Raw genomic sequence first — 26,600 nt, 5'->3', positions numbered from 1 at the left:
TTAAATATGTACATGAGCAATGATGCTGCAAAGCTGGAATCTGAGACACTTTCAACAGCACAACTTACATGAAGAGAATGGAGAAAATCTGCAATCTCTTGTTACTTAAACTGAGTTTAGGATGTAATTCTAAGTTTCACAGTGAGAGAAGCATCCTAAAGAGGTTCCATGAGGTTCAAATCAGCAGCTGAAAAAGGACTTAAAGAGTTAGTAACATGCTGAATCAGCAGAAACTGGCACGTCTGAGCTGCATCCAAAACTTCCGCTGAATCTGCAAAATGATTTCACAAATGTAAAATATTAAACAGGCCCCCAATCATAAATCAGGCTTGAGATACTGACATCTCCTACATACTTCGTCTCCTCTCTAACTCTACCTCCCTCTATCTTCCCCCTCCTCTCTGATTTTGTTTTACCTGACCTCATGTTCACTGCGGTGTTAAACACTGTTTTCTGTTCCACATGAGATGTGCTGCTGCCAATATAGGCCACCACTGACAACAGCATCAGCTCAAGAACAGCAGAATCGGACACATGCACAAGGCCCTACGGAGCTGTGACAGTACTGAGGATACATGACAGAGGCTGCTTATATATTGCTAATTGAAGGTGGGAAATTCACGCATTGGGTACGCTTTGTCTGCAAAGACTAATGCACATAGAAAGGAGGAATGGTGGAGCAAGGTTGTTCTGCCTCTTACCCGCCATTGGAGGTAGTAACAGAGATGTTTCGGGGCATCAGTGGCAATGTATGGTGTCGCAGTTGACTTAGTGGAACAGTGCTCTGTGTATGTATGTGGAACTCCTGCTGGTCGGGCCGAGCATGCTCCAATAATGCTGATATGGGCACCAGTATTATGACGCTGTGCATGCAATGTTGAAAAGCAGCTTGACAGTGTTAACAGCTAAACTTTGAGCATTATCATCAAGTTAAATGCAGAAAAACAACAGCTCAGCAATAAAGTAGTACAGATTTCCAATACATTTTAAAAATTGCTGGACTTTATAAAAGTTTTATGTTAATCAACAAATTTTTAGTGTTTCATATCGTCACCTGATAGTAAAAAAACCTAAATCTTAAAGCTCCTGTGAGGAACTTTTTGGATTGTATGATTTTGGTGCCCTCCGTGGACAAAGTGGTCCATCTTCTCTCTTAGCATACTTTGTCCTACATATCTAAGTGGTCAAAAAATATCCTCCAGCTGTCTTTTAACAATAAAATGTATCACTCTTTGCAAATATTTGCTCCTGAAAAATGTAAACAAGGCTGTTTCTTGAGATTGCTGTAAAGCTCCGTTTCCATCAAGCGGTTTAGTTTGGTTCGTCTCGGTACAGCACGCATTTTGTGGTGTTTCCATTGACTAAAACCGGGACACGTCCCCAATTTACCGAGCTGTACCATCCCGCTTTTTGGTACCCTTCTGTTGGGGTGCCAGACATACCGATCCGACCCCAGAAGGTGGAGCTAGAAACACTGCAGTCCGTTGATTGGTCGAAAGAATCGTCACTTCCCGTGCGACAGCGGTAATAAAGAACAACACATAACCCCGCCATGTTTAAATCTCCAGTGGACTTCGGGAAGATAACTTTTTTTGTTTGGAAAATGACAACAAGAAACAGCGTTCCATGGTCGACGGCAGAGGTGCAGACTTTCCTTGTGTTTTTCTTCTTCGTTGCATTTATTAGCGGGGTACACTGTGTCGCGCTGCCATGAAGTCACGCTACTACGTAGCTGACGCGGCTATAGGCATCCGGCTTACACGCCACCCACCAAGTAGGGCACGGTTGGCTGTGGAAACGCAAACAGGATCAGGCGTTACCGATCCGACCCGTACCAAACTGTACTGATCCATACCAGACTGCTTGGTGGAAACCAGCCATAAGTCGCCTTATCCGACACCTACCCCCTGGCAGTGAATACAGGCGCTAAAATAATCACCCAGAAAGATGAAATCTTGTCGCTTACGTACTTGTTTGTTTAGTGAGGTCATAAAGAAGCATCAGCGTTAGTTTCACTCTGTTTCATAACCATTAAAAAACTCCTCACAGTAGCTTTAAGTTTCATCTAAATCAATGTAAATTCAACGTATTGAGAAATGATTTTAGCACTCAGATAAATGACTCCTTCCTTATCTTCTCTTGAATTATATTTCAACATTCCTAAAGAGTGATAATTTACTAAAAACTTTAAAGATGTGATCAGCAATGAAAACACTTTGTGACCAAAAGCCAGTGGATAATAAGCCAGTGTGAAAGGTGGCTGATGCAGACTCATTGAAGGCCACAGTGACTGAACAAGGGTAATATGAACATGTGTGGGACATGGGATGATGTACATCTGTGATCCAGTGAGTACACACAGTTCTCCTCTATATGTGGCCTGGATACACAGAGCCGAGCAGAGAGAGCTGGGTGAAAGCAGGAAAGAGGCTCCTTTATTTTTAGCTTTGTTCCCCTGCGCAGTTTTCACCAAGATGTGATTCAAAGACCTGTTTCTCACTGAAATGTAGCGCACATGAAGACCTGCTGCGGTGCTTAAACAGGTGAGTTAAGTTACTAACATGGCATTTACACATGGGGTTAAACGTGTTAGAGTAAAGCTGTGGACGACAGATGTTCTAAACTAAAAAAATATCAGGTCAAGAAGAAATATGTCACACTTAAGCTCCAAAAATCTCATGGAAAATGTGCTGTGCTGGGAGTTTGCAACTGTTGGACACTTCAGCAAAGTGCAACAGTGGCGTATTCAACACAGTGCAACTTCCTAAAGTACAATATATTCACACCAAACAGGATCTCACACACTTATACACACACACTCACACACACACAGCACAAGAACTCCACTCATGCAGACGTAAGAGGCTATTTATACACCACTTCCTTTTATTTACCCTGCTCATTGTTCAGACCACATCTGCTGAGGGCCACAGGCACAATGGCCAGTCCATATAGCTGACCACACACACACACACACACACACATATACAATGCAGCAACCAGACACAAGGCAGCATTCAGGAATATCCAAGGCTTTTGTTCTGGGTCCGAGTGACAAACTCCAAAGCTGATACCACCTGTTACACAGACTGACATTCTTGCACTTCCACTGGCATATGCACACACACACACACACACACACACACACACACACACACACACACACACACACACACACACACACACACACACACACACACACACACACACACACACACACACACACACACACACACACACACACACACACACACACACACACACACACAAATAAGCCCTCACAAAGTCAAAAGCGAGCACTTTTAAACTTGCATTACTTCAGTATCAGGAAGCCCTGCACAGATGCTGCATGTTAGTTCTATTAGCACAGTTGGACATTTGGCTGAGTGCTACTGATGACAGCTCATTACAGCCTGTCTGCTTCATGTCAGCTCTAATAAAACAGGAAGTCAGTTTGAGGCTTTAAAAAGCCACTGGACAGCTCTCAACCCTTATGGTCGAGAGGCTGTCCCCTCTGAGACAAACACAACAGACCTCAGACCAACAGATAAGTTAGCTCCGTGAATGTCGTAGAATCAACTCTGCTCCAAATCGTAAAAAACCTGCACAAACAAACAAACATGCAATGACTTCTAATTCCCGTAAGTTCCCAGAAAACCTTTCCCCTTTTAGCCATGCACTCTAAAATATCTATTTCCTGCAGTTCAGGAACAGCCCCCATGGGCTAAATAGCTCAGATCATTATCTTCTCTATTCTCCACCAGTGAGCCTCAGGGGTACAGTGGTGAGTCAGACCTGGGGTGCAGGAAACCAGTGTGGTTTTGTTTCCAAACCACAAACCCAATCATCCGACCACAGACATCCCTAAATCAGCTCCAGGTACACTCTAACACGCTGTGAAACCCTGCAGTTTGAGGAACTGTACACCTTCTGCAAGTGAAGTACTTAAAGCTCCTGTAAGGAGGTTTTAGCGGTTTATAAAGCAGATTCAAATTTCTGGTGATGCCTCTTAAATCAGCAAAAAGGTTCCTATCCATTTACTTCTGATGCCTGAAAACACTGCATCAGGGTGGGTGTCAGACAAAGTAAATAACGGCAAGCTTTCACATCAGCCTTTTTAAAAATGTTCCAAGGCAGAGATTATTGAAAAGTGATAGCATAGTAGTAGCATAGACTGTATAAATAGTAGTAGCATAGAATGTATAAATAATGGACGTAGTATCCAACCCATCTGTTCTAGAGAGCTGTTTTGAAGCCAATCGACTGCGGCGGCCATATTGGTAATGTTGAACTCAACCAGGCATTGTGTCCCGTCTGGGAGTCAAGACAGTCATATCCTTATTTGGGCAAAAACTCATAATCTTAATATCTTCTGAACTGTCCCGTTAGAAAAAAATTCATCCCCCGTACAGTGTGTGCCAACAGAGAAATGAGCTACGTAGAGCCAAGCCGTTTTTTGTACCAGGCTGTAAACATGTTTATTAATGCTGTAAAGATTGTCTTTTTTGAATGGGTGGTTTCCGGTGTTTCTGCAGTCAGCCTCAAGCGGATTCTCAATGAATTGCAGTTTATAACACTTCTACATGGGCTTCATCGTTTGAGACCGGAGGTTGCCGCTTGGTTAGAAGAAGTAGGGACAAGGATGTATAGCTAAAAAAACAACAAAAAGTGCCAAAATCAGCAAAGACATAAGAGGTACTGATTTGATCACAGGGATCACAAAAATTGACAAAAAAACACAGGCCACTTCCTCACAGGAGTTTTAAAACACGACACAATTTTACTTTCTGGTTATATTTCTTGAATTGTGGAAGCAAAAGTTCATATAAGAGGTATAAAAAATTCAACAAAGTCAGGGAAAACTAAAAAACGCTTCAAATTCTGTAACTTTTTGAAAAATGATCTGTATGTCAGCTCCAGGAACATGTCTAACATCCTTTAAATTCAGTTACTTTACACTTCTATTATGTTTCATTACTAATACTGCATAAATATGACTTAACTGAGGTTTTTTTTTATTGTTAATACTTAAGTTAATCATAGAGTTATAAGAAATCCAATAAGGTCATGAAAATAGACAGAAACATTTAAAATCTTGTAATATCTAAAAAAAAATGTCAGCAAACGATCTTTTGAAAATGTAGCTTCAGCACTTAAAGCTTCTGTGGAGAATTATCGGTCTATATTGAATTTAGCGCCCCCTGTGGACAAAATGATACCTCTTACCTCTGATGATCTTTCCATGTACCTTACTAATTATAATTCCTTATACAAAATCTCATCTTGCTATCATTGAATAAAAGTTATCACATGCTGTGATTGCTTTCCATGGAAGATGATGTAAACCACATGTGCTACCCTCTGGTAGCAGTTACAGGCATTTAAAATAATTACATAGAAATCATTCATCTTACTGCTGATGGTGTTGTTTGCTTTTGCATGTCAAATAGTCATCACTATTAATTCTAGTCTATTTCAGAAGCAGTGAAAAACTCCTTACAGTAGCTTTAAGTACAACAACAAACACAGAAATAAGCAGGTATCTTCAGTTAATCCCTGAAATGTACAGAACATTCTCTCAGTAAACACTAAAACACACCCTGGGGCTCTTCCTTTCTGCGTTAGCCCCAGATTCCTGCTGATTGGTGGTTATGGGATAAACACACATGGCTTCATGTTTTCATAAGCATGCTGGCACTGTAAGAATAGAGGCTGCCTCTGATACTTTCGCTCCGTCTACATATTTTCTCCTCAGCACAGGAAACAGTCGTTTGTCAACACCGCAAATAAATGTTGTTTGTTTCCCGTCTTCACTCGGGGATTTTTCGGCTCATTTGGAAGGGACATCATAGATCCTTGGACTGGAGTGTGGAGCTGACATGTGAGACGTGTTTTTGTTTAAGCAGAGGAAATCATAAAAACATGCATCGGAGGTGATATTTATTTCAGAGAGCTGGCATTAACTCCGTTTATACAGGAACAAACTTAGCTGGATGACAAATAACTGTGAAAAACAAACTTTATATTCAGCATTGATAGTTTTCAACAGTTTTGACTACATTAATAAAAGCTGAAATCTGTGTTTCCAAATTGTTTCCTCGTCTGCAACAGGTGTTAAAATGAGTTCCAGCAGGAAGAGCCCAAACTAACAGCTTTAAAAACATTACAAAGCTCATTAAGAAACCAAATGTCCAACCGCCTCTCTTAATCCTCCGCTTATCCTCACATCCACACCCCAGCATTTGGAGGGAGTCAGACCCCCTTCCCCATACGCTCCAGACGGGGGTTTCCCTGCCTAATACTGCACAACAATAAAACAAAGCCATCATACTGGGGCTGCTGGGGGGGAGGTGGGGAAGCATGCAGGGGTGCAGGGAGGGCGGAAAGTGAGAGGAACAGCTGCTGAGTGGGAGAGTTGGATGGAGGAGGGGGAAGAAAGCTTGAGGATGGAGGGGGGAGCTCTCTCTTTTCTCTGTCAGTGAAATAAATTACTTTAATGTTTGCGGCCTGTTCAGACGATGCCATCGTTAGGGTGAGCCCCCCCTCTCACCGGACCACCACCTCAAACTCCCCCCATGGTCTCTTTAGGCGTACACAAGTGTACAATGAAACAGCTTATAGCTATACTGTTCTCTTGAGAATTAAGGTTCTGTATAGAGAGTTTGGGAAAATGGCTCTAAAAGCTTCACCACACGAAACCGCTCTCCTGCTAACATTTAGCTGACACTCACACACAAACAGAGTCTGAATCTTTGCCTCACAGATTCTCTTGTCCCTACATCCCTGAGGAATTCTCCTCATTAGAATCAATGTTTCCCCCCATGGTCTAACACGCAGAGTGCTAACAGATCAGCTCAACACAAGGATGGAGATGACAACTTGGAGCTGCTGTGAAGCTAAGAGCTGAAGGCTGACCAGGTGTGTGAGCACGTGCGTGTGTGTATGACAAGGCTCTCTAGGTCAGACTCTGGTTAAAACCCCTGTTTCTTTTTTTTGTTAAAGCAGTTTATTCCTAAAGGTGGCCTGAAGGTTTTCGACCACTAGTGGAGCCTTGTGGAGCCTTGTTTTAAGAAGTAGCTCTCTTATTCATGCAAAAGTGACATAAGACTACTTTTCTCAATTGATTTCTGGCTTGCCTAATGAAGAACTAATGTCAAGACTTGTGCACAAAGAAACAGTGCAATGCATCAACAGAAAGAACAGAGTCACCTAGCAAAAAATGTCCTCAAAATTTGTTATTAAATAGTTTCCGAAAATGGGTTTGGAACTGTTTTAATGAAGGAAACAAAACCAACATGTCCTTTAGACCTTAAAAAAACCCCACAACAAATCCTTGTCTCTACAGTAGCAATGTTGCTCATGTTATGCCTAAACTTGAGCTTTTAGTTTAGTTTTCTTCAGTGAAAAAACAGCTGCAAACTGTGGCTCAAAAGAACAACACAAGAATGTTGAGTGAATTAAACACTCAAGTTTCATGCCAGACTGATAAACAGAGTGCTGAAACTCAATACTAACACATAAAAATAAAGAACAGTACTCCATTCAATCCAACATTTATCACATATGAAATATACCTGCCAACTCTACTCAAGCACCGCTGCATGGACTCTGAATCATTGACTGTTAATGAATATGGACAACATGCCTCAGTCTCCTCCCATTGTAAAAAAAGAAGCCAAAATAACAACACATTGAACGCTGACATATTGTGCTGGTGATGTAATGGATGTTGTATCAAGTTATTTTCTTTTATGCTAATGCGGTAAAGGATGCCACAGACGCTGCATTAAATCAACAGAGCTGTTAACCACATCACAGCCTCTGTTTTTAACATGAAATAACTAATCAAAACTAAACTTCTAAGAAAAAAAAAAATTCTTATGTGTCCATAAGAACTACCTGATATGACAAAAAACAGAGAAATGTATTTGACATGCATTTTATAGTTTATAACTAGTCCATTTGTTATAATGAAGGAAGAGGACATAATGACCTATACTGCAGCCAGTCATCAGGGGGAGCTCTCAATGTTTTCGGCTTCACTTCAGAAGAGCTGTTGTGCTGTTCATTTTGACACAGTCTATGCCAGAGGCTCCCAAAGTAGCAAGATATCTTCAAGATTGTTTTTTTTTAAGTTATCTTTTGTGTATTTAAGTTATCTTTTGTGTATTTACCTTGTTTTCTTAAGTTTATCTTCCTTTTTTTGTACTGTTTATTATTATTGTTTCTTTATTTGTTGTATTTTTTTGTATTTATTTATTGTTTCTTCTCTTTGTTGGTTTTGTATTACTAATATATAATTTGTTAACTTGCGGTGAACAAAGAAATACAGAAAAAATGCAATTAAAAAGTTGAATGACAACAGTTAAAAAAACAATACATTTGACCCATTATAGTAAAAAATATTGACAAAAATGGTTGCTAATCTTGACATAAAACCTTGAAAATAGAAAACGTAATGAGTTTTCTGCCTTTCTTTGTTGCCAGATGACTCCTAAGTTTAGGGTTAGTGAACAGTAAATCATCAAAGCATCAGTAGCAGTAGATTAATTCATAACAGCACAGGAAACACAGCCACATGCTCATATAGGTAGGATAATTTTCTGCAGACCAGCTAAATGAAGCCACATTAAATCACTTTGAGGGACAGTAGGGTCACAAGTCTTTTGCACCTATATTTTGGGGGTCGCAGGCTGAAAGGTTTGGGAACCACTGTTCTATGCGGTGAATCTTGTTGATGTTGAAGTTAACATCGCAACACACTTCCTTGCCAGACTGAGCTTTGTGCTTTCCGTAGGAGGACTTCAATCTATGATGTGCATACTTTATAATAACCCATAAATGAGCTGCTCCAGACATGATAATAAACATGTTTTGGATTGCGATACCAGTAGTGACACAAGAAAGGGGATTTTACAATTAGCTGAAAGTATTCCAAAAATGTAACTGCATTTCAAATCAGTCCATAAAAATAAATGACTGTAGCAGTTATTACATGCTATGCAAGTCATAAACACGCTTCAACAATGTTTTTTTGTCTGGCATCAGAGCCACAAGACTTTGTCTTTAACTTCAGCGGACACACTTCGGTGCAGGGTAATTCTCAGGAATGGATACCTCATAAATTCACAGCATCATTATCGTTTACGCTAACAAGTAATAAAAAATATATATCCTCATTCCACTAATCCAAGAAACTTTATGATGCCTGTGACAGCCTATTGTTGGTTACAAGACTGTTTCTAAGAAACACATTAGATAAAGTCTAATTCTATGAGCTTATCAGATGATGAGCCAAGCACACTTTGAACACCCCTCTTCTCCTGGACAGTTTGTCCAACATGCAGGTCACACCCTCCATGTTTGAGCTGGTACGACCAAATACAGCTGTTCACTCCACTCAGCCTCCTGCTATAAAACACCACTGAGCAAATAACAGATTTTTTGCCACTTGAGGCTCAAAATAAAATCTGTTTTGGATTTTGTTTGGTCACACAAGAGAAGCTGGTTAGTCTCTATTTTAATACAGAGCCCAAAAAAAAGTTTGTCAGCAGCAACTTCCTCACCACTGCTTTTTATTTCTGTCACCATTTACCATGCTGCCCGCCTCTCATCCACTCTGTCCCTCTGTCACTCTTCGCCCTGTGCCTCCCTCACTTGGCAGCACCTTTCACATGTACACTGAAATAAATGGATGCCAGAAATAGTGCAGAACGAACTTGGGGGGGAGAAACGTAGACATAACAAAATGAAGGGAGGAAAGAAGCCAGCCTCGTATACAGGACCTTGGGGAGAACACTGAGGAGGGAGGGAGGCACCGGGGCCAACAATGGCACACATTCACATTCTGGTTCAACCTACAAGTTTCTGCTGGCCTCATTACTTGGTACATCTATAAGTGGAACACCACTAGAAGGAAGTATTCAACTCTGGTATTCAAATAGATGAAAGGATGCAGGGATTATAGAAGAGTCTCCTGCATATTAACTGTATCGGGTAGATCTATGAAGAAAGAATGAGCGACTGATCTTTTTTATTTATAGTAAACTTAATGTAAGTGAAGTGCAATGTACAGGTCAGTGTGGCAGTTTTGATTAAATAAATGATCACTAAAGTAGTCCCAGAACTTCTAGTGTAACATTAGAAAACTAATTTCAATGAAACTAGCACATTTTATTAGCAAAAATGTTTTTGTCAGGGCGCTGGTGTCCTAGTGGTCTAAGCGGCCCACGTATAGAGGCCATAGTCCTCATCACAGAGGTCGTCGGTTCGACTCCCGGCCAGTCGACCATTTACTGAATTGTTGCCCCACTCTCTTTCCCCCAAATTTCCTGTCTCTCTTCAGCTGTCCGATCTAATAAAGGCGAAAAAGCCCCAAAATATAACTTAAGAAATTTGTTTTTTTTTAAATGTTTTTGTCACAGGCCGGTTTTGAGAGTCAGGAATTAATTAGTTAGCAGGCACAACTGGGAGATCAGCCTGAGAAGCTACTGTACAAACGTCTCTAACTCTGCTTTAAAGTGGAGAAACATCCTGTCCTGCAATCCAGGTAACGGCAGCAGAGCTGGTGGGTGCAACTCTAAGTTACACATGGCAACAGAGCAACTTAGACCATCAATTGTAATGATAACAGCAAAGTTAAATGTTGTGACATTTGCCTCATTTATGTTTGAAGGTGTTTCAATTGCAAAGCCCAGAGATGGAGAGCTGTAAATCACCTTTTCTTTACTTTACCTTCAATGGAAGTGTTCAGTTTAATGTGAATTATAATGAATAAGGAGGCTAATGTGTTACCTTCAGGATCCCTCTGCTTCACTGAGCATTGCATGCCACCCATTCACTATACATGATCCCTTGTTTGTTATCAATTGTTGTATGTTCTTTAGGTCAAACTTTTTTATGCTGGACTCACTTGTAAAATAGGACAGAGTAAAAAAGGGGAGATAAAATAAACACAATTTAAACTCAGAAAGATTGACACCCAATGCAGCCAATTAATTCAAAATTAGTGAGAGGGTTCCTCCTGGAAGGGCCAGTACACTTCCTAGAAAAGGGGTAAATTTAAATAATGTGAAGGTCTCAGGAGTCAGGAGCAGTTTGAATTCCTTCTGTCTAATCTGAAAAAAAATTAATAGCAATCTGTAAACAATGCACCTCTATATTTCAATAGATAAGTAGGCTGCTGCTAAAATATAAGCAAAAGTTGCATTATCATCCGTTTTATTTAATTTGGCTATCCTAAATTCCATCTGCTCCAACAATCTGTCAAGTTTAAGCTTTTTAATCTAAAGAAATTACAACAAATAATCTACGATAAATGATAAAGGGTCAGACTAAGCTTGTTTAAGGGATTAGCGATCAAGTTAAATTGATCTGCTTTAAGCTATAAAGTGATAAAAGCAAACCAGATGACAATGCATTACTGATGTGCCAATGCTGGTGGTGTCTTTTGTTGGGTAAAATTCAGTGCAACAGAAAAGATAATCTCACAAAATCCCCCTCATCACTCCCTTACTTTCATCTTCAGTCATCAGAGTTTAATCTCTCTTATTTATACCTGATGACATCTCAGGTTTGAGGTTAACCAGTGACTAATCTGCTCTAGATGACAGCAGGAAAACAAGGGGATTTTGGAAGTTAATTCATTATCCAGAAGAGAAACAAACAAAGAGAAAGAGCTTGTACCAAACTGTACGAGTTAAATACTGAAGAGAAACCACCCTGAATCTCTGGAGGTTTCTTTAACTCTCACTTTATCATTTACCCACAGATTCCTGCTGCTGGTCCTGAGCTGAGGGAATATTTAAATAAAACTCAAGGAATGTTTTCACCACAACAACATTCAGCTCCACATACTTTCCCACTCTGACGGCTCACCAACCTGATAAACTTAGCAAAGAATCCACCGCTGGCATAAAAGTGTCACTGGTTGTCAAGGGACGTCCTCTGGCTATGGTGAGCTGGTGACCCCTGACCCATCCTGGCATTCTCCCTGTTGCTTCTCCCCCAGCAGGAAACATGTGATGGATCATGACATGACTATTTTACAGATCGACATGATGAAGTGAGTGAGGAAAGCCCTGTGAGGCTCAGAGCTTGGGAACTTAGTCTTGTGTGATGGAGCGGGTTAAGGCCAACACATATTCCGCAAAAACAACTTTTTTTAAAAAGTTAAAATGTTAAATTTTGAGGCACCGTTGGCCGAGCAGTGTACGGTTTAAATGCCTTAATAATAAAACATAACACCATACTTTAAGGGGACAGCAATGAGGAAACACTTAGCAAACACACAGGCACTTCCCAGTGTTTACAGACTGGTACAGTGACACTGATACGGTCACTGTACAAAACGTGAGCATGCAAACTGACCTGCACTCCCTTATATAGCCGCTACAGTTAGGATTCCTTTCACACTATCTGCTGCATTCAGAGCATGAGTATTTCAGTCTCACCCTACCCCTGACCTCTGACCTGTTAGCCTTTAGTTTACACGGCCACATCGTGCAGAGAGGGGAGAGCTGGGAGAGGCAAGTGCATGGGCAAATACTTCCTAGAGCTGGTGTGGTAAATAAACCAAGGAACCTTCAGACATTAGAAAAAAAAAAACACTTGAAGATTAATGTGTTTTAAAGAAATGGTCCACAAATTCAATATTACCAACCTTTGATAGGTTTACTTTTTTTTAAGGCTCGCTTTTTAGAAACTTTTTTAAAAGTAAGATTGAACTTGTGAAGCAGAAAAGAAGTCTTTTTATTCTACACATACATTATCTTTAAAACAACCCATCAGGATTACCCATAATGCAACAGGACTGCCAACAGTTCTATCAGAGACATAGGCTATGTTCACACTGCAGGCAAAGGTGGTCCAAATCCGATTTTTAGGGGGTCAAGTGACCAGGTCAGATTTTTTAGAGGCAGTGTGAACACTCAAATCTGGCACAAATCTGATTTTTTTCAAATCAGATTTAGACGACTTCCATATGTGTTCCTGATTCAGATACAGATTTGATTTTTTTCAATGCGACCTCAGTGTGAACAGCCCAGGCGGATTTGATGCTCATTTGATACTTTCACGTCACTTAATAGCGACACACGTCACAATTCTGTGCGGCAGTAGCCTTGCAAAAATGGAGAATATCAACAATGGAGCAAGTCAATTGAGTGTCCTGCTGAAGCTGTCTTGGAGAGAGCCGCTGCTGACAGATGTAATTGAAAGTTGCCCTCGATATCCAGAAGTTTTGAATAAACTCTGTCTCTATGAAACTATTAATGTGGCAGACCCACCATTCCTGACTCCGTGTCCGCATCCACATAGACCTTTCAATCATATCTGCGGCCACAGCTCCGCAAAAAGCCAAAACAAGCAATTTGGCTCTCTTTTTCTTTATACTTGACCTCCTCCACACCTGGTCATTCATTCTCCGGCTCTCACTCCACAAAAACTCTAACAAAGGCGAAAATGCTGACTTCCTCCATGTTCACGTTTGTGAAACAGCTGCATGTGACGTCATTGTTACTGTTCTTTTGCGCATGCGGGGCAGTTCGGAGCCGCAAACAGTTCACACTGGAATTGGATACAGGTCACATTATAGATGGTAATGTGAACAGGCAAACAAAAAAATCTGATCTGAGCATTAAGCCTTGCAGTGTGAACGTAGCCTTACATGTTTCATGCGAGTCATGGCTGATAAAGCTAATGAGTTTACTTTCACTTTGGAGCTTGATAAATGTTCAGCCCCAAACTATCGCCAACTTCAGTGACATCCTGAGAGCCAATCTATCAGACTAAGCACTGCTCCAATTATACATTATATGTTTTACTCCACCTTATCACAATAACACAGTAGTTCATTTCCCTTTATGTGCTGAATACTGAGTCACTGGGATGTTTTGAGATGTTAAAACATTAAAAATTGGCAGAATTCGATGAATATATTAGAAGTCACATTTAAAAACAGTCAAACTTCTTAGGCATGACATTTAAAGCTTTGCTCACTCTGTCACTGTGTAATACATGTTTAAGTGCTTAACAGTATCAGCCCTCTGAGCATTATAATTTATACAAATATAAATCCTAGCAAAGCAGCACTTAAGCTAATTTAATTCTACTCCTGTCTCGGCAATCCTTCGTTTAAGAGCAAGCTCTCATCGAACCAGGTGGGTATTAAAGCTATTCTGAAAGTATGCATTAAAATACTTCCAAAGGTTACCATTTCAAGTGTTAAAGCAGGCCAAACTTTCCCTCTCCTTGTCTCAAACCTTGTAATTAGGTGAAACATGTTTTCACAACCGATCCCTGAAGCACTTTAAGTGGTGGTTAGTGATGTAGAAAAAGGCACGTGCACTTAAATCACAGATTGAAGGTATGTCTGCTGGAATGCTTCTCTCTGCTGTGCAAATACAGCCACCGGTGTGTTATCAGATGCACAGAATAGGTTGTGACTTACAGTACATATGCTCTAATGAGCCCACACACGCTCCATTTCACATCCAAACAGGTATGTGTCAAATCAGTGGGTTTCATACATGCTTTTTGACAGTTCAGGTCAAAACCAGTTGTGCCCTGCGGGAATCCAAACGTCTCAGCTCATCAGGAGCAATTTCAACAGATTCAAACCAGAAACACACACACACACACACTTCACAAACACACACAGACCTAAAAACCTGAGATGACCCGAGTCATTTTCTCACTGAGCCAGAAAATGACATCAAGTTTAAGTGCTTCCATCTTTAAGTACCATGAGCTGCACGAAGCTGCTATTTTAGAGGTGACTTATAAGATTCCTTCCTGTATTCAAATTTTTCAAGAGATGACGATTTTTAAAAAGGAGGACATTTTATGTTAAAATTGAGCAACAAGTGTAGCTGGGAAAGAAAACAAAGAAAGCAAAGGAAAATTTGTGACCGTAGTAAAAAGTAAAAACATCCCTCAGTCAACACGTTTTCATTGGATTGGATAAAAGGTATAAAAACAAGGTACAGGATGAAAAAACAGAAGCAAACAGCATAACGCCCACAGCTAATGCTTACAGACACTCCTAAAACTGCCCTGAAGATATTTGCTGTGTCGTCACGTCTGTTTGTTGGAATTACAGCTGTACTACCAAACAAACAACATTCATTCAAATCTATGAGGCATCTCAGAGTATAATGGATGACTGACAACTTAGAAGTGACAAGTGGTAACACCCAGTTTTGAATTTGAACACAACCAGCAGTTGATGAAACCAAGTTCACTAAAATGCTCAAAAGACATGTGAGCTAAATGCACACTGAGCCTCTGCGTCTAAGTTTAATTCATGCTGCTGGTTTGATGGTCACCTCTGGATCAATGTCAGGACCCACCAGTTGTAGCAAGACAACAATATATCTTCTTGGATTGGCGGCAAACCTTTTGGGATTTCCACTGTAGACAACAATTATTTAGATAGCAGATTTCAGGTCTAGGCTTCTTTTCTGTGTGATGACGTTCTTTAAGTACTACTAAATCCCAAACTCTGAGCTCACGGACTCACGGGCTTTGAGGTGCATTCCCAGTATGTGTTCCCATTTCCTGACGGACTTACAATGGATGGGCATTTCAAGCCAAAATACTATTTGATAATCATTAGCATGTATTCGTCAATTATTTGAATAACGTGACGAAAGTGTGTCCCATTCCTCATTTTTATATCCGCTTAAGCCCTCATGGACTTGAGCACTGCACGTCTGACGCCATCAAAGTCCACGAGGATTCAGTGCTTAGGCTTTAGAACAGGGTTTGAGATTGAGCCGGTCTGACTGCAACTCATGGCTTGAGTATTTAAGCTGATGTCTACGACGGGCTGTTCGCTGTATTTATGTTGTTCTGTTATTAAAACAGATTTATAAAAAGACAATAGTCGTCAGTGGGTAACCAAAGGGAGCCAGGACTGCATTCTGGCTCTCCACAGAGACTGTTTTCCTGCATACAACTGACGCCTCCAGAAACGCTGATGGATAATGCTGAGGGAATATAAATTGAAAGCAGATCACTTCAAACCCCAAAAGTTTTGTCCCTCAACACACATCATACACGCAGAAACCCTGGGAAGTGCTAGACAAGTCCAACTGAAGATTCTGTGTGTGTAAGTGTGTGTGTGTGTGTATACATGTCAGTACTATGTATAGATCTGATAAATGGAGTTGGGCTTTCTGTATTAAGCCCAAAGGAAAGGTGGTCAGGTCAGTTGTAGGCTACATCTGGATCAGATGAGGACATTAACCACTGACCTCAAGACTGCAGTCAACTTTGTGCTTATACAGTCAGCATAAACTGCTTTAATACTTTATATGTGGTAATACAACATAAAAAAAAAAGCTGTTGGACTGTTAAAAATACAGAACCCGCTCCCTAAGACCTGAAAAAAATAAATCATTTGGTTTCGAGGAGGAAGTTCCTCAAACAGCCGGTCTCACAACCAGTCCAAAAATATCCCAGAGCAGCACGGAGCAGGTCTCTGCATGTCAGTCTGCTGCTCCAGTCAGAGCCACGGGACTATGGGCTGGACCTGAGGACAAACGAGCAGCCACAAACATACACACACACACACCCACACACCCACACACGCACACACGCACACACGCACACACACACACACACACCTGAATATAACAGGAAACATATGGCAATATCCATCAAACTTGTGTCCTCTTGACTCACACACACACACACACATAGATACACACAGATATACACACAGGTGACGATAAACCGTGACTTTCAGCGATTACAACAGGAAGCAGCGGTCCCAGCAGCCCAAACTCATCCATCAAGCTAACAGGCTGACATTACTTACACAAATAAACATGACCGTGTTGTTAGAACCAAAGTTAAACACACAGCCTGCTGAAGAAAGATTGTTTTGACTCAACATCCTCACATTTAAGGTTATTTGCAGCTTGAGATACAATGGTGCTGAACACTGTGTGAGCCCATCTTCACCATCTATAATGCCAGGCTGCACTTAATGTTGCTGCCACACAGCTTTGCATGTGAGGGCATGATTTGCATGTTAGCTCAGATTTGAGGTATTGTTTGCATCTTCCCTCACGGCAGGTACCGAGAAAATGACAGGCGTTTCATGCCCTGATAGAGATGTCAGTACATGTCACATTAATAAAAGGCTTCATTCTAGGTGCGTGGTGCTAAAGCTCTTGACACACTTTTCAATAAAAGGTTAGCAACCGTTGCCACAAAGCAAACTTTAATGCCACACACAATGCAGGGATTCTGTGAAGGAGTGTGCACTCTGGTTGCATCCGCGAGGAAGCTAAATTTAAGTCTGGATGCCCTGCTTGTTAGCACAGTGAGCTTCCTTTTCCTGTATGAGCAGCAGGAAAACTCGTTCAGCTGCAACTAGTGCTGTCTGATTGAGACAATACTGCGTGATGATAGGACTTCATGACTACAGACACATCTGATTTCTCATGTGGCTCGTGACATGAGTCCCACACACACATAGTTGCTACTTTATTAAGTTCACCTGTCCAATCTGGTGCAAGCCAGCACAGCCACTCAGGTTTATACTTTTACTTTTACCAAGCGTATAAATCGCTTCAAAGTAGCACAAACAAAGAGAGTTACATCCTGATAAACAACCAGCAAAGATAACAATAAAGTTTACAACTCTGACACAATGGAGGTTGAGATATACATCATGAAACACACTGGTCAAGCTTACTCTCTATGTTTGTTGCTGTGTATCATGCTGTTATTTACTCATGAATGGCATCACTCCACCAGTTGGACCAGCAGTAACTCATTCAGCCCGTTAGCTTTGGCAACTTGAAGTAGTCCAGCTGACCTTCAGCAACACTTGAAATCACTTAATTGTTGATAGGGTTGCAAAATTCCGGGACTTTTCAAAGTTGGAAACTTTCCATGGGAATTAACCAGGGATTTACTAAATTGAAGGTTGGCTCTTAATAGGGAACTTAAATATAGTTGGGGAAAATATATTTTAGCATAATCCTGACTAAAACAACCAGATTTCATGCAAGTACAGTTGAATATCTATGCTATGCCTCAATCACATGCACATAGCACACTGCTTATTGCAGGGCTATTGAGACCACGCCCCCTACATGCACTGTGCATTCCTCCATCACATGCACACATGATTTCTAGAATCCTGCAGATGTCTGCTTATAACAAAACATATTCATGCTTGGATATGATATCTTTCCATTAATTGGAATATTTCCAAAATTCCCCAGCTTAACTTCCCATGGAAATTTACTGGAAATTTTCCACCCCTTTGTTACCCTAATTGTTGAAAACAATGTCTGTTTCAGCTAACATCAACATTAATTTGAATACAGAGGGGTTGGTTCACTAGAAAGGGATGATGTATAGTGAGCTCCAACAGGGTAAGAAAAGGCGCCAAGACGAAGCAGATGGGTTTGTCTCACCCTGAAGGTAAGAATGCTATTTTTGTAACTTTTTTTGCCACAGTGTCAACAGGCAGAGGTGAAACGTAATGGAATCCTTACTAACATTTGTGATCATGTTGTCCCTGGCAAAAAATAACAAACTGTCACTATTGACCAATCCAAATCAAGTATTGAACACTGCAAGGTAACAAGCCTACAAACTCACATAGTCACACATTAGCCAAGCTAACTCTACCCTCTTCTGACACTGAATCAAGGGCTCGATTTGAGCATGTTTGTTTTTGGCAGATTCCCTTTCTTTTGTTATCTGGCTACCCTAATTCATAACTTCCAGTTTGTCACTCACACCAGACTTTCTACCAGTAAGATTATAAACAAACATTGGGATGTTGATTATTACCCAGGAAGCCATGGTTTGGATGATGTGAGTCGATCACAGTGAGAGTGGTCTTTCATAGTTAGCTCTTTTATGTATGCAAAAAGGATAGACAACATATTAGGATTACTTTTAAATCTATTGGAGTAGGGATTGTTCAATAAAGAATTATACCAAGGTTGGCAACAAAAGTTCAGATTAGCTGATCAGTCTTTTTTTAATATTATCCCACAAATGTTGACTTAAAGCTTTCAAGCTTGCCAACTTATAGCCTTAAATCGATTTCTTTTAAATGTTTCTAATCTTTTATTCCAAAGCAAGGGGATGTCATAATTAAGATACGCTTTTTTTCCACTAAAAGTATGTTCTCTTCAAAAAGATATGTGATTCTACATACTATACATCTTATGTTGTTATTTTCTTTGCAAAAAGTTTTTGTTTTTTTTTAAATAGTGACAGTGATTGAGTTGAATTCACATTTGGGTGACTGTTAGATTTATTTTGGACGTGTACCATTCCTTTAGTGCCGCTCAGGTTAACTATTAAAACTGAAATTTTGTCCCCTAGAAGAAAAAGAATAGTTTCTGTCAAGTGACCAGAGTTTAAGGTAAAACAGCAGAAAAATAACTTCAGTTTTTGTTGTTTCTATCAACTCCTCCCTCTGTGACTTCTCTTCGCTCCCTCTTCCCGTCCTCCTTTGCTCCTCCTCTCTTGTCAACTCCTTCACGCCTCAGCTCCTACATGTGACCTCTCAGCAGGGAGGACTGCCGGCAGCAGGTGAAAGATCGTGACCTCCCATACAAAGACTCAGTGCCCTCCTCCTGCAGGCAGCGAGAGCTCAGCTCCAGCCTCAAGCAGAGATTAGGAAAACAGAGGGTTATCACATCACTCAGCACCTACGGTTAATCAGGGAGGGTTTCAGGACACTAACAAAAGATGGCCCACGGTAGAAAATGGAGATTAAGCAAATGACTATGATACTCTATCTACAGGCTATTACTATAGACTGAAACAGAAGTTCTGATAAAGGGAAAAAAGGGAAACAAGATTGATCTTGTATCTTAGAATAAATCTAAACATGTATTATGTTTTATAAACTCCCTCTCCAGTGAGCTGTCTGCCAAAAATACTGATATTGCTCTACTACACTCCAGATATGAGACATGCCTCCTATGGAAGCCCAGTTGGGTCTCTTCCGCCTGCAGTGTGTTTGAACTCAGCATGCTCTTTGGATGGGCTTTAAAGCAGAGCAGAGATAAAAGTGCTGGATCACACTGGACATAAACACTTCACTGTTTCCCAATAAACCACCTTCATCAAACACACTCATGCTTTACATATACAGTATGTGCACACACCATCCAGACCTCAGTACAAACAGGTTGAGGTTGTGGAGTGATTTAAGGTTATCTTTAAGGGAGAGAAACATGATACAGCGCAGGACCAAAGACATCCTGTGGAGCCATCCGGCAGAAAGAGCGCCAGTAAAAACATCAATCAGGAGGAACAGAGAGAGAGAGACAGAGAAAGCTACCTGACAGCTGCACAGCATCATAAACTTGACCAGCCTTCGCTACTATGTGTTTGAACATGACGGAGGTGCGTACAGTGGGACTTCCAAGATGTTTGAGGCAGTGATAAACAAGGGAGTGGGGCCTCTCACTCACAGAAAGACATAGGAACAATCTTGTTGCTCCAACCATGTCATTTTGGAAAACACTCACCTGTTTCATAACAGTCACATTTTGGTTATACAGCCTGGTTTTGAAGGCTACAAAGAGATTTCACAACGCTCAGAGACAATACTGACCCAGTCTAAGGTACAGACAAGCTAAGATGCTATTGCTAAGTCTGTATCACTCTATGCAGCTTTTAGTTTGGTATTTCCGCTAGGCCGCAGTGTGAATTTGCATATCAGCTAAATATTTAGGATCCAGGAGCAACATTAAACATTTAGATTTAACATTTAAATTTATATTTAATGTTTATATTTATATTAAACATTTATATTTATATTTAAATGTAACATATATTTAATATTTATATTTTTATTAAACATTTATATTTATATTTAACTTTTCTATTTGTATTTAATATTTATTATTTATATTTAACATTTAGATTTATATTTAACATTTAGATTTAATATTTAGATTTAGATTTAACATTTAGATTTAGATTAAACATTTAGATTTAATATTTAGATTTAGCATTTAGATTTATATTTAATATTTATATTTAGATTTAGATTGAACATTTAGATTTAAATTAAGCACTTGGATTTAACATTGATTTTAACTCAACAAAAAAATGTATTTTTCACAACAAAATTAAATGTGAAGAAGATCACAAATATTCCTCTAAATTTGATTAAAGAAAAAGTGCCTTTTAAAAATTCTCTACATTTTTATGAGGTTTTGGAGCTAAATGTGGAGAAATGTTGCTGTTATTTTAAGTGTGCACAACATACTGTGTTCTGAAACATCTAAGTCTCCAGAATAAAACACAGCTAGGTTGTTAGTGAATGTTGGACCTAGACAGTGGTATGAGCATGCTAACATCAGCTAATTAGCACCTAAAAAGAAGGTACAGCTAAAACTGATGATTGTAAGTTTTGCCACCATATGATTATATGTTGTGCAAATCAAAACATGGCGTCCTGATGGTGCCAGATGGAAAATTGAGGAATCCTAGTCATCACAATACATGCTGACTTGCATGTAAATGGTTGTACCAAATTTCATGATACATCTAATATTAACACCAGAAATTTGAAGCTTCAGTTAGCATTAGAGAAAAGGTCAGCATATCACCAAAGACATTAGGATAAAGCGACCATAAATGCCTGCACAACATAGCAGCGCCAAACCATCCTCTACCTACCGAGGTATTTAGTCTGGACCAAATAGACAGACCATCATTCCCATCCCCTGGGCCACGGTGCTAAAAGTGGCCCCTACATCCACCTGCTATTAAACCTGAGGTCACAAGGTCAACAGAGGACACTAAATCAACAAACTACTGACAGGACATGGAGAAGAGAGAGTCTGGTCTGTCCCGGGTGTAATGTTACAGGGTGGCACACCAGGAGGTGAAGGTGCTAAGGTCGACCAATCTCAGATTACATTCTCACAAGATTTAGAGGTGAAAAGAACACCTGCCATCCTCTTCCAACTGTGAGAGGGGAAATTAACAACCAGCAAACTTTTACTTTCTGATCAGGAATGAAACAGTGAACATGCATAGCTTAGCACAATAGCTAAGGATATCTTGATCACACTCTGAAGTTATAAATACTGTTTCTCTTTAGTTACTGAAATGTTTATTTTCAACCATCTGGAGTGTTAAAGAACAAAATTGCACCAACAGCTGTCCCTTCATTGAACTGCCCCTATCAAGTGTGTAGAAAAAGTTGAGATGTCTGCAAAACTTGCAAAAATGTCCCACTCCACAGACAGTTTGATTTATCCAGGCGGTGCTACTGTAGAAACACCCTTGGAACATAGCGGCATTTGGTGAAAGAGGAAAAGCTCTGTCAATATTAAGAACTCATTCACTGGCAATAAAAACAATTCTTATTATCAGGTTTCACCATTATTGCCAATTTATCCTATAAAGTGTCACTTGAAATGGTGGGAAACATAATGTATGCTTAATGGAGGACTTCAGGAAAAAGCCAAAGTAAGTTAGCTTGGTGACCAGAAACGTGAAATCTCACAGGCTACTAGTACCTCAAAAGTAACCTTTAATAGACAGACTTTTTTAAATCATGTTCTGCCAATAGAGCCTCCTAAACCTTAGGCAATGGTTATTCAAATGAGGAGACTGAAATAAATGAATGCAGCCAATAGAAAGCTATAGCCAACAGCTAGACATCAGAGATGTGACGTTCGCGAACGAGTCCATCTCTTTTAAGTGAACGATCAGAACCGATTCGCAGTTGAGAGCCGTTCATTTGGGAGCCGTTTTTATATACAGATTGCCCACGCTGCCTTCACATGTCACCTGCGTGCCCAATGAGTCTGAGTCGTCACGCTGCCTTCACGTGAACGATGCTTACAATGCCAATTGAAATTATAATCAATATTTCAGAATAATTCCCACCAATAGAGTATATTTATTGGTGGGATGTGTAAGTTTGAATTATTCTGATCCAGATCTTATCTTATAACTGCTAACAGTGATTGTTTCATTGATAAAAAAAGATTTACCCCTGGTTGACTTCTAAAAAATAGATAAATATAACAATGAGGAAAGAGCCAGTCTTTTGAATGGCTCTTTGAAAGGAACGGCTCTTCAAGATCCGGTTCCCTTCAAAGAGCCATAAATCCCATCTCTACTAGACATGTTAACTGAAAGTGGAGAGCTAACTCTGAAGGTTGCAAACAAATTCCATTGACTACTAAGAACATTTAAAGGAAACAATCAACCTGTACTAAAATAATCATTCTTACTCTTATTTGATTTTATTTTTACCTAAACAGCCCCTAAAATTGAACCTTTTAAAAGCACTACCGATGTCTCCTGCCTGTATCTTGCTATTTAGCAAGTTACAGGAGATAGTCAGTTAGTTTGGCCTAGCAAAGACTGAAAATTGAAGAACATGATTAGTTGGTTCTGCCCAATGGCACCAAAATATATTAAACCTTTTTAAGTTAATTGGTTGTATATTGTAGTCTTATCCATACATAAACTAGTGTTACAACATAAAGGCGGGTACACACTACAGGATAATCGGGCTGATTTCTGTCCCGATCTCTCCCTTACGATCAAAGCCAGCAAAGGCGGGCTTGTCTGATGTTTGCAAACAACATGGTGTCTGATTTTCCTGTGGTGTGTGGTGTGTTAAGAGTGATTTTGTCCAGTCGGAGCCGCTCAGAAGGCCTCAGAAGGAGAGATCGTAAATAATGAACATGTTTAATATTTGCTAATAGAAACCCTGTCGTGCGTGGGATGCTCTGAGAGGAGCCGAGCACGCACAGTGTGTAATGTCACGTGTACCAGAGCAAAAGCCAATCAAGACGTAAGCTGACTCAGCTGACTGACGGAAGAAGACGTAAAAACAAACAAAAACATGGCGCCGGTGAAAACAAAAGTCTCTTGGAACAACGACATGGAAGACCAACTGGTTGATTTGTGGCAACAGCATGAATGTTTATAGAATGTTTCGTCCAAAACCTACCACAACAGGACGGACGAAGAGAAGAGTTGGACCGAAATTCTGTCCACTGTATTTGTTTACACCGAAGTCACGTTTTACTACACGAGATTTGGAATATTGAGCGTGAAGAACCTGATACTCTGCTGAAGAATCAGAAGAGAGAGATCTTGTGCAATCTGTCATTTGTTATCATCAAGTGTGTGGTATCTAAATGTGTGAAGGTTTGAAGAATCCTGTAATATGTGTCAGCCTTAAGTGTGCATTTTAAAGGGGTCAAGAGGTCGTTAGCTACTCATTTAGCATTACTTCCTGATGCCTGATTTGCTCAGCTGGCAAATAGCTAGTTCCCCTATTCCCATATGCTGGAATAATCTAACTACTTCTGGCAGCAGCTTTTGTATTGAAATACATCTGACCAACCTTCTCATCCATCACTTGAGCAAGCACATGAATATGCATTTTTCATAAAATGTCAAAGTATTGCTCAAATCCAGCATGAAACAGCAGGGGTTGTTTGAGTGGTGAGAAAGGGTCTTGTCAATCTTAGACGAAATGGCAGAATGCTATTTGTAGTTCATAATATTAAGAATTAATCATCACTTAAGAAGACAGGAGTGATGCAGTGTGATAGCCACCTGTGAATGCCAAAAGCTGCACTGTTCCACCCCCTCCTCCATCTGCTGCTGTTGCACAAGAGCCTGAAGTCTGACCAAGCAAAAAAAAACACTTGAAGATTTGGAACTGTCAGTTCAGTCTGGAGAGCATAATGCATGGCTTTCGGTCGTCTTGTTTTGTAAAATCACTCTCCAGTTATGCAAGCTCTTGTTTTAAAAAGGTCAGAGTCAGAGTTCACCTTAATGAAAGAAGGACTTCATGTTCTTTCTGTCCATCACACATCCCTACACACATGCCATCTCATAATCAACAGTGCATTTCGCTGCCCCACGCTCTTCTTTATTTCTCCCTCTTATGCAACCTGTTCCCCACAAATCTCTCTATTATCTTCTATCTGTATTCAGCTGTCAGCATTTCTCTCTCTGTCTGGCCTGCAGACTGCTTGCTCGCGCCGTGAAACTACCTGCGCAGCACAATAAGCAACACTTGCCCAGTCTGTGGGCCATATGCAGCGCGTGCTCAACCTGAGACAATATTCACTCACTGTGTTTCTTTGAAGGTGTCTTTGCAGAGACTCCCCGTGCGGGTCTTCGCCTCCCGATTGGAGACAAGTCGAACTTCATTAAAACACTTAAAAGCCCTCCTTTACACTGAAACAAACCGCTTTCACTTTGACCAAGTTGGCAACTTTAATAGTTCAATCACTGAGCTACGTCCGCGTTTGTCAGCTGATCCAACCAGGATGACTTTAATGGTTTAATTGCACCACTCCATGAAGCGTTACGTCATCACCGATGGACGTCTCACCTGTCTTGATGCTTTTTGACTTCTGGGTGTTCAAAGTTGCACCCTCGGTTGCAGTAACAGGAAAAACTTTACATTTTTACTTACTCATTACTAAATTACCTTTAAACGATACACCATATTACGGAAGAGGATTAGGGCCACTGAAAAAATAATTAAGGTCAAAAAAAAAATTATTATTATTATTATGAGAAAAAGTCAGAATTCTGAGATTAAAGTCAGAATTCTGACTGTTTTCTCATACTGATAATAATTTAAAAATTAATTGACCATCATTTTTTTTTTTTGTCAGTGGCCCTAATCCTCTTCCTGGAAGTTAATCTGTAATCATTAAAAATTAACAACTTGATTTGCATTGATTAACAACTTGATTTTCATTGCCTCAAACTGTAGCATTCAAAAGCAATTGGGAATGTGCTAATAACAAGACACAAAAATTTAAATAAATATTTTCCTGTATAAACCAAGAGAAAAAAAAATCTTCAATTTAATACTTAGCCTTTCAAATGTCATTTTTTTCTTTAGGGTTTTGATTATTATTATTATTATTATTATTATTATTATTATTATTGTTATTATTATTATTATTATCATTATTATTATTATTATTATTATTATTATACTTTTATTTGTATAGCACTTTTCAATACAAGTAACGAAGTGCTTCACAAAAACAATAAAAACAGGTAATAAAAGCAGACTCTGCATTTTCTCTGTTAGGCTGTTCTGCAGTCTGGGGGCTCTGACAGCAAAGGCCCTGCCGCCTTTAGTTTTCAGTTTGGACCATGGAAGAGCAAGCAGAGCACTGCCAGAGGATCTCAGACCTGGCAGTGGATCTGGTTCATGGGGGGGTAAAACCAAGAAATATATTAAGGGGCAGATCCATGTTATGCTTTGAACATGATTAAAAGTATATTAAAATCAATCCTAAAAACAACAGGGAGCCAATGTAGGGATGCCAGATGTACTGTTTGAAGGCAGTGGATTGATTTCTGGTTAAGACAGGTGTATAGTGAGTTGCAGTAGTCAAGACGGGAGGAAATAAAAGCATGAATGAGATGACACTTTTGATGACACACATACATTTAACACATACATTTTAAAATATGATATGGAAATTCATCACAGAAGTAGCTGATACATTATTATTCACACAGCAATGGTGGGATGGTGATCTTACACAAAGGAAGTGAAATAAGTGGTACCTCTGGACTTGGATGTTAAC

General features: G+C 39.9%; 1 protein-coding gene across 1 annotated transcript in view; it reads right to left on the bottom strand.

Annotated features, from left to right (window-relative positions):
- The window catches only part of LOC117824178 (pleckstrin homology domain-containing family G member 1), a 94,299-nt gene extending 68,945 nt beyond the window's left edge, over positions 1 to 25,354 (bottom strand). The window contains exon 1 of the mRNA XM_034699591.1: positions 25,116 to 25,354. Within this exon, the coding sequence (XP_034555482.1) occupies positions 25,116 to 25,194 (79 nt within the window). The 5' untranslated portion in view covers positions 25,195 to 25,354. The remainder of the gene's footprint in view (positions 1 to 25,115) is intronic.
- Positions 25,355 to 26,600: the final 1,246 nt, after the last annotated feature.

The sequence above is a fragment of the Notolabrus celidotus genome, chromosome 13 (genome assembly GCF_009762535.1).
Source record: "Notolabrus celidotus isolate fNotCel1 chromosome 13, fNotCel1.pri, whole genome shotgun sequence".
Lineage (NCBI taxonomy): Eukaryota > Metazoa > Chordata > Actinopteri > Labriformes > Labridae > Notolabrus > Notolabrus celidotus.
The sequence above is the reverse complement of the archived record's forward strand: the minus strand, read 5'-3'. Positions and strand labels throughout refer to the sequence as shown.